General features: G+C 51.6%; 1 protein-coding gene across 1 annotated transcript; it reads right to left on the bottom strand.

Annotated features, from left to right (window-relative positions):
* Positions 1-350: 350 nt before the first annotated feature.
* RPS5 (ribosomal protein S5) lies at positions 351-5,188 on the bottom strand. Its single transcript, XM_077765320.1, has 6 exons — positions 5,087-5,188; positions 4,205-4,313; positions 1,904-2,113; positions 1,615-1,743; positions 550-648; positions 351-468 (listed from the first exon to the last, which is right to left on the bottom strand). Exons 2-6 carry the CDS (start codon positions 4,310-4,312, stop codon positions 400-402), a joined length of 615 nt encoding a protein of 204 aa, XP_077621446.1. The 5' UTR covers position 4,313; positions 5,087-5,188; the 3' UTR covers positions 351-399.
* Between the last annotated feature and the right edge of the window lie 3,751 nt (positions 5,189-8,939).

Below are 8,939 nucleotides of genomic sequence, written 5' to 3' on the forward strand. Positions count from 1 at the left end.
AGATTCCTCTCCCCGGAGCTCCTTCAAGGGAACAGGCCTAAGGATGATGGGCTGCCACCCTCATCTCATGGGCAACCACGAAACCCCTCCCCAGACTAGAGTGGTATCTCTGCCAGGACAACCCCACCCGTCTCATTTCTACATCCGCTGAACACCCCAAGTGGCCAGGCCTGCACCCCGGGGTGCCATGGTTCTGAGTCAGTGATGCTTCATGAACAGAATGTTTCCCTGGTGATCCCAGGTCCCCACAGACCAAAAAACATGCCAGAAATGTGGGCAGCTCCTCAGGACACTGCCATCCCCACTCCAGTTCCCAGAACCCCACAAGGACAGACACTGGCACAGGTGGGTGAGGCTGCCCCAAGGGCAGGCAGGTTTATTGGAGCCACAGTCAGGAGCTCAACGGTTGGACTTGGCCACACGTTCCAGCTCGTCCTTCTTCTTGATAGCATAGGAATTGGAAGAGCCCTGCAAGGAGGTAGATGGTTAGTCTGGAACGTCGGAGGAGCCTTCCCTTGAACTGGCCCCCACCCCAGTGTCCTCACTCACCTTGGCTGCATTGATGAGCTCATCTGCTAGGCACTCGGCAATGGTCTTGATGTTCCGGAAGGCAGCCTCACGGGCACCTGTGCACAGCAGCCAGATGGCCTAGGAAGCACAGAGGTCAGTTAAGCCTGGGGGGCGGGGGTGCCCCCAAAGTAGATAGGACCACTGTCCTCCAATACTCTGTGCTTCTAACAAATGTCAATTACCATGCTGCCATCCATTGGCCCACCGAGTCAAGCCACAGAAGGAGCCCATAGGCTGCCCAGGTGGCATGCTGCCTATCTGGGATGAGACCAAGGGCCACAAAAAGAAGTATAGGCACAAAGGCTGAATGAAGTAGGGTCCCTGATTACAGGAGATGTGAGACCCACCACCACAGGGAAATGCAATGCAGTATGTACTCCTGACTTGGACCTCGGAGTGAAAACGGATAGCTATAGGGGCACCTGGGTGGCTCAGTTGGATAGACATCTGACTGGGGTTCACAGTTCACAAGTACATGCCCCACTTTGGGCTCTCTGCTATCAGTGCAGAGCCCAGCTTCGGATCCTCTTCCCCGCCTCATGCATGCACTCTCTCAAAAACAAACATTAACGCAAGTGCCTAGGTGGCTCAGCTTGATAAGTATCTTACTTCAGCTCAAGTCATGATGTTGTGGTTTGTGAGTTAGAACCTCGCATCAGGCTCTCTGCTGTAAGGACAGAGCCCATTTCTAATCCTCTGTATCCCTCTCTCTGCCTCTCCCCTGCTAGAATTCTCTCTAAAATAAGCAAACATTGGGGCACTTGGTGCTCACAGCTTAGAGCCTGGAACCTGCTTCAGATTCTGTGTCTCCATCTCTGTGCTCTCCCACCCCAACTCATGCACGCTTTCGCTCCAAAATAAACGTTAAAGAGATTAAAATACATAAACATTTAAAAAGAGAAGAAAATAAATGGACAACTATTGTTGAGGACAGCTGCAGTGACGGGTGATAATTCTACTGCCATTAAACTCCTTGAGGATGATGGTAGGGACAAAATATCCTTGTTCCTAGGAGACACTCCCTGAAGTGTTAAGAATGCCCACCTGATTCACACGGCGCAGGGGAGACACGTCGACAGCTTGACGCCTCACTGTTCCAGCTCGTCCAATGCGGGTTGAATCCTCCCGGGGACCGCTGTTAATAATCGCATTCACCAGGACCTGCAGGGGGTTCTAAGAGAAAGCAGCCATGAACCTGTCATCCAACCTACATCCCACCCTGGTGTCCTCACCTCTAAAACCTGGCAGACCCTGGCATGCATGCCATGGGGCAGCTGTTGGCTTCATGGTCTACTAAGGGTACTCTCTGCCTCATCAGGCCTCAGAGCCCTACCTCACCAGTGAGCAGATGGATGATCTCAAAGGCATGCTTGACGATGCGCACAGTCATGAGCTTCTTGCCATTGTTACGGCCATGCATCATCATCGAGTTGGTGAGGCGCTCCACAATGGGGCACTGTGCCTTGCGGAAGCGCTTGGCTGCGTAGCGTCCTGCACTGTGGGGCAGGTACTTGGCATACTTCTCCTTCACCGCAATGTAATCCTGGGGCAGCAGAGAGAGAGGATGGAGGGACCATGGTCAGGAGCAGGATGGCCAGAAACCAGAGAGACTGAGCACTCACTCTGGTAAGCCCCCAACCACTTATGGGGTCTTGACTGTGAGGCCCCTCTCTGCCACAAAAAAAGTAAAACCCCAAGTGACTTTACCAGGTCACTAAAAAGAGCACTTCCTTTACAATAGGAGGGAGGAAGATGGAAAACCAAGATTACAGCTCATGATCTCATTTTAAAGTGTTCCTTGGGATACCTGGGTGACTCTGTCAATTGAGCGTCTGACTTCGGCTCACGTCATGATCTGGTGGTTGAGTCTGAGCCCCATGTTGGGCTCTGTGTTAACAGTTCAGAGCCTGGAGCTGCTTCGAATTCTGTCTCCTCTCTCAAAACAAAAAGTGTTTCTCACACTCTGCAGCATGGACTTGTTAAATCAGAATACTCTGTGTAGGGGCTGCCCTGCGCACTGCAAGGTGTGTAGCAGCATCCAGGATGCTAGTAACAGTCTTCTCAGTTTCGACACCCAAAAATATATGCAGATGTTGCCAAGTGTCCCCTAAAAGAGGTGGTGGGAAACCACTCCAGAGAACCACTGTTTTAAAACAATTATTGGGGCGCCTGGGGAGCTCAGTTGGTTAAGCGTCTGACTTCAGCTCAGGTCATGAACTCGTGGCTCACCAGTTCAAGCCCCACGCTGGGCTCTGTGCTGACAGCTCAGAGTCTGTGGAGCCTGCTTTGGATTCTGTGTCTCCCTCTTTCTCTGCCACTTGCCCTGCTCTAAAAAACGAATTAAAAAAAAACAAAAACAAAAAAAACTCCACAAATTATTCATCAGTGTCTCATATATCATTTCCCAAAAAAATGTCTAGAAAACACCACAAAATGTTCAGGGGCATTGGAATCAGAAGAACTATGTGCACGTGAAGATGACTACTATCAACTGTTCCACTATGAAATCCACCCCCAAATCATTCTATCAGTTACACTTGCAACACATATCTACCACACGACCCCCAAGCATGAAAATATTCACTATCTGGCCCTCGCACAACAAAGCAATGAAGGAAAACAGAAATATAAAACATCCAGACTGAAAAATAGGACTGAATCCTCCACTAGGCACAGTGCCTAGGTCCCATGATATATTCAGAAATGACAAAAAATGTTTCAGTTTCTTTTAAAAAGAAAAGGGAAGGGGCGCTTAGGTGGCTCAGTTGGTTAAGCTTCTGACTTTAGCTCAGGTCATGATCTCGCGGTTCGTCAGCTGTGCTGACAGCTCAGAGCCTGAAGCCTGCTTCGGATACTGTGTCTCTCTCTCTCTGCCCCTCTTCTGCTCATGCTCTCTCTCTGTCTCAAAAATAAACAGTAATAAATAAAAAAATAAAAATAAAATGGGAAAAAATACAACCCAAATTTTGTCTTTATACCAATGCAGTTACAAAATATAACTTTTTTTAACGAAGGGCCCACAAATGTCCTAATAAAGCCCAGTGTAAAACAGTATAGGGGTTAAGATAAACTGGGAGGACTCACACTGATTTCCTGATTTCAAAATATACTACAAAACTACAATGATCAAGACAGGGTGGTACCGGCTTAAGGACAGATTTAGAGAACAATGGAAAAGAATTCAACAATGCCAAAACCATTCAATAGGATACATATTTCTTTCAACAAAAGGTGGCATTCAGATAAAATACATTATAATGTATAAGAGATTTAAGTTAACCAGTTTATAAATTTGCTAAGTAAAATACACTCTAAAAACAAAAACCAAATAGTGTTGGGACAACTGGATCTTCACATGCAAAAGTCTGATCCAAAACAAAACAAAACAGAACCAAAACACCCACACAAAAACCCTAGGGGATGTGATGTGACCTCTGAGAAAGGAACCATCATCTGTGTAGATGAAAAGAACACAAGGAAAAATGGACCAGTGAGTGTGGTGGTCCAGGGAGTCTCCTTTACCCTGTCAGACCTTCAACTTTAAAGCTTCAAGTTTCAAGGGACCCCTCCTGAAAAAATCCACATGTACCCCAAAACCCAACCGGGGCACCCAACCACCAAACGGCTCCCTCACCTGCAAGGAAATATCATTGATCTGCACATCATCAGTGCTCCATTTCCCAAAGAGCTTGATATCAGGGGTCTCCGCCACTGCAGGTGCGGCTGTCTCCCACTCCGTCATCCTAGGAACAGACACTGTCAGAGCCCAGGCACAGCCACCACTGTGACACTATCCACACCTTGTAAGGTGGTTAAGTTATGTGAAACCAAGAAAGGCTGTAAACATCTGGGTCCATCTTTCTGAGTCTTAGAAGAACCACTTCGCTGCCAAGAGAAGCATCTGTCTCGCCCAAACTCCCGGGGGCCGAGAGCTGGCAGGCCCGGGTCAACAGCTGCTGCGCAGACGGTATCTGGACGGGAGATGCCAAATACCAGAACATTACACCCTCCCGAGTTCAAATCCCAGACACGTCATTAACGAGCTTTGCCACGCTGGGAAAGTCAAACTGCTTTAGACTCTGCTTCCTCTTCAATAAAGTGGGACCGTTTATCTGTCATTAAGGATCACTACACGAAGTCTGTGCATAACCAAGGCAAAGTCTACGGTTCATGTCCGACACCAAGAGGACATTAGGGGCTGCTACTAAAAAGAAAACCATGTAGAGACCAAAGGGTGCATCATGCATCTAAGAATAACGGGAACTTCCTATCTCAATGTACGACTGCAGGGGCCAAACCACTATTCACGAGCCCTGCTGCAGGGTAAAGCTACGGAAGTAGCGGAAGACCAAGGAAAGAATAACTTTCCTACGCCTCTGTGTTTTCTCAGCACATTTTCCGGAAAAAGCAAAGAGCCCCCCCCCCAAGGGAAGTCCCGGGCCTGGAAGATCGGTCAGGCCCCCCCCCAAAAAATCCTGACCCGTCCCTCGGATCCCCGACCCCGCGGCCGCCTCACCTAAGGGCGAGCTGAGGAGTCACAATCGCTCAGCGTGCACCACGCGCCGCTCTGGCACAGACAGGAAGAGACCGCGAGTCCCGGGCGGACGCTTTTAACTAAGTGAAAACTTCCGGGTCAACGGGGACAACGCGTGCGCAAAAAGACACGGTATGTTCAAGGACCAATCCGGAACAAGAATGTAAAGGCGCCCTCTGGGCCAAACGGAACGCGTAAATCCCTTGCGCACGCGCGCTTGCAGAAGCGGCCCCGCAAGCGTGCCTGGCGGACGTTCTAACATTCAGCGCTTGCCCGTTCTGCGGCGCCCTTGCACAAGCGCAGAGATCTCTCTGAGACCAAGGCCGGCATGTCTAATGAGGGCAGAAGTCAGGCTCGCGCTCTTCGCCGTGTTCCGCCGCGGACTCCATGCCCCACCTGCCGCCGGTTTTGAGTAGGGCATCCAGTTCGGTACCCCTCTCGCGCCTCGTCCAGGTCACAGCTGCTTCACAGGCACGCGCGCTGTGCAGTTCGGGAAGGAAGAGTGGGCCTGGTGGTCACGATCGCCCTCCGCTGATCCTGGCCCCCACGTGCGTGCGGGAGCCCCTCTCCCAGGTCGGCCTCCCCCACGCTCGCAGGTTAGGGATTGCTGCGGGCCTGAGCCTCCTAGAGGGGACCCTTTCCGGCTTGACCTCTCTTCACCCCATGCCAGCGTACCCCCATCATCTCTCTTCGACCCCTGCAGCTCCTGCAGCCTCTTCATCGTTTGAGGGCAGGGGTTGGGGAGGAGCTCTGGAAGTGGGGCCAGATGCAGCGCCCAGCAGGTGGTCTGGGGGAACAGCCCCCACTCTTTTAGATGCATGTGAGCCCTATGTTGATGCGAGGTCAATGGACGGGTGCAGGGGGTCTGCACGGGTAGTGGGTGCCCTGGCCACTCTGCAGCCCCACCCATTGACCATGTGGCCATCTGGAAGATCTTGTGCGCACCCTACGCATCCCCCAGCTGTTTGTGGCCTCCTAAACCTAGGTCCTGGAGTTGAGCTTGGGACATGGACCTGTTTGGGTTGGCTTGCCGGAGGCAGCAAGCACTCTGGTTGCTCACCCACGCTGGCTAGTGGGAGGATAATGGGGCAGTGTCTGGTGGAGTTTGTCTCCAGAGGGGCATGGAGCTCCTCACCTCCTGATGAGGCCTCTGTCTCCAAGGGGATGGTCCCTCTAGCCAGACCCCAGGGGCCCAGCCACTTGACCAAGCAATCCTCCATCGATAGATCTCCAGTGACCCACTTGCCCACCCTCTGAGCATGCTTATAGTATGGGCTCAGTAGCTGTTTGTTTAACTGATTATAAGGGTTCCCGCCCCTGCCCTTCCCCCAATTTCAGGAGTGTTTTAGACCAGAGACTCTGAGCCTCCTTGGATTGTTGTCGGTCACAGCACATGCCATTGTTCAGAAGGACACACCCTGAAGGTGGCCTAAGCAGGGGATTAGATCCCAGGCTGCAGTGGGGGCACCAAGGCCCCCAGCCCCTGTAGCCTCTGGCCTTTAGCCCTGCCCTGCCCTGGTATGTTCAAACAGCAGTCTTGGGCCTCCCACTGGGGTCTGTGAGGGATGAGGAGGGGTAAGTGAACTCCTTCCTGGTCCTGGAAGAATGCTCTCTGATCCTTGGGGGCCCTACCTTGTCCTGGGGGAGGTTTCTGGAGAGGTGCTAAGCTGGGGAAAGAATGGGGGCTGAAAGGCAGAGGCACCAGTTACCCTCACACTCAGCAGGATCCAGGGGAAGGCTCCCAACCCTGCCCCTTTCTCCTCAAAAGCTGAGAAGGCACCACCCCCTGAACCTCAGTTTCCCCCTTCAGCATAGAAATGAGAACAGAATCAGAGAAGGCCAGTTTGTATCCTGTGCCCTGGGCCCCCGGTGGTTACTTGATAATGGACATCTATATAGACCTTGAAAGAGTGACCTGCTATGAATTGGAGAGCAGGAGGGAGGTCCTGCCACTAAACCCCATGGGGCTACAGTGTTGTAGCCACTCGAGCTGAGATCAGTGAACAGAATACAGGAACACAGATTGGCATCACACATACTTCTTTATTCAGCGCTGGGCATGCTTGGGGAGCACCCAAACCGAGCAGCCCCGAATAGCAGCAGGGGAGAGCTTATATTCTTGAGCTTATCAGGCTGGACTAGCTTCCCAGGCTTCTGCGTGACTGGGACCTGTTTCTCTAAGATACGAATATCGCCTATGTGGCAAGCAGGCTACAGAGGCAGACAGCTCAGTTATTGTGCTCACCTTGGGCTTCCTGCCTAACTTTCTGGTGCAGTTCTTGAGAAACTTACCTTGCAAGGATGAGGCTAGCTTGCTGTGCACACAGTGTTCTAATCTTCTAGTTCTTTATGTACTGTTTATAAACAGGGGAGGGAGCTATGACACCAGGCCTGAGGTGGTTCAGCCTGCCTAGGTGTCCAGGACACAGTGGAAGAGATCTGAAGCCTGGCCCCACAGGTCTATCGATGTTGGCACTGTGTTCTTCAGGCTGAAGGGTGGAAAGTCTCTGCAGAGTCCACCTCACTTCCTGGTGCATCGTGTTCACTCTGGGCTGACCTGCCCTGATCATCTCTATACCTTGTTTGTCTAACTGCTCTGTGATGGTAGTCTGTCTGGCTTATTCCCTGCTGCATCCTCAGCTGCAAGCACTGAGCCTGGCACCAGTATCTGCTCTTGAATAACTTGAATAAATGATGGATGGATGGACAGGCCAGTCCTCTTTAGTCCCCCATACACTTGCTTCTCCCACTCTGGGCTTCAGGCAGATACTTCAGGCCTCCCTCCAGCAGACACCAATTCCAGACCGGAACATTTATGTTCTGAAGACCTGTGCAGAAGACCTCCTGTCTGCTCTTCTTCTTGGCCATCTCATTGAGGTCAGCCCAGGGAAGCCCCTCCTGGACCCCAGGTTCCCAGGTGGGCATTAGGAGTCTAGGAATCCAACTTCATGAGGTGAGTACCCCCATTTTACAGATAGTCATGGAGGGGCCCAGAGACGTGAAGTTATTCGTCCAGGGTCACATAGTAAAAGTGGGGCAGAGCTGGCATTCTAAAGTCATTTACTGCCGGGAGCCGCACCGGCCTCTTTGGATGGCAGTCACAGCAAGGAAGTGACAATGTTTGCAGCTCCTGCCATGAGAAATGAAAACTGGGATCTCCTTCTGCTACTATTGGCTCATGTTGGATATAACCCTGCTGGTATTGACCAGGCCTCACAATATTCCATATCAGACCCATATTCTGAATACAGATACCTCATAAGGAAAAGCATATTCCTGCCTTTGCAAAAGAGATTTTAGATGAAAGCTTTATGGGTGATTGTCAAAAGGCTCTTCCTATGGGCCTTGCAGATCCGAGACTTAGGGGGTTAAGAACACAAGAATTACAACTGAGCCTGGCCCTGAGACCAAGGGCCTATTTTGGGCTTAAGAGCAAAACATAGTTACCACATCGATCTTTGCTAATTGTGAAACATAACAGTCCCTTCCTCAAGGCCTACTTTCCACAAACACCCTCTCTTACACTGGCAGCTGGGATGAGGATAGATAAGTGTAGCTAAAACATAACCCAGGGGCAAAGGACTGACCCATTCAGGGCCCCCATGTTAGTCTCCACAAACAAACCAATTCAGAAACATTCATCCTCGGGGGCCGGGGCCCGGGAGGGGCGGAGCCCCGATCCCCAAACGCCCCACGTTGGGAGCTGTGTGTTCTTTTCCGCTGGGCTGTGGAAGGAGGAGGCTGCGAGGCCTTGTCGGTCATGTGGGCCGGGTGGCAGTGCCGGCGGACAGGTTGCTGGGCCCTTCGAGGTGAAACCGAGCCTGTGAGGTGAAGA

Source organism: Crocuta crocuta, unplaced genomic scaffold, assembly GCF_008692635.1.
Source record: "Crocuta crocuta isolate KB4526 unplaced genomic scaffold, BGI_CrCroc_1.0 scaffold799, whole genome shotgun sequence".
Classification (NCBI taxonomy): Eukaryota; Metazoa; Chordata; class Mammalia; order Carnivora; family Hyaenidae; genus Crocuta; species Crocuta crocuta.

What these genes read in the sequence shown, in the direction of transcription:
- RPS5 (XM_077765320.1), bottom strand. Translation starts at nt 4,312, where the DNA reads ATGACGGAGTGGGAGACAGCCGCACCTGCAGTGGCGGAGACCCCTGAT. An exon ending in TCCATCTGCTCACTGGTGAG is followed by an intron (nt 1,744 to 1,903) that starts GTAGGGCTCTGA and finishes GCTTTCTCTTAG; the next exon opens with AACCCCCTGCAGGTCCTGGT. An exon ending in CCCTGCGCCGTGTGAATCAG is followed by an intron (nt 649 to 1,614) that starts GTGGGCATTCTT and finishes TGTGCTTCCTAG; the next exon opens with GCCATCTGGCTGCTGTGCAC.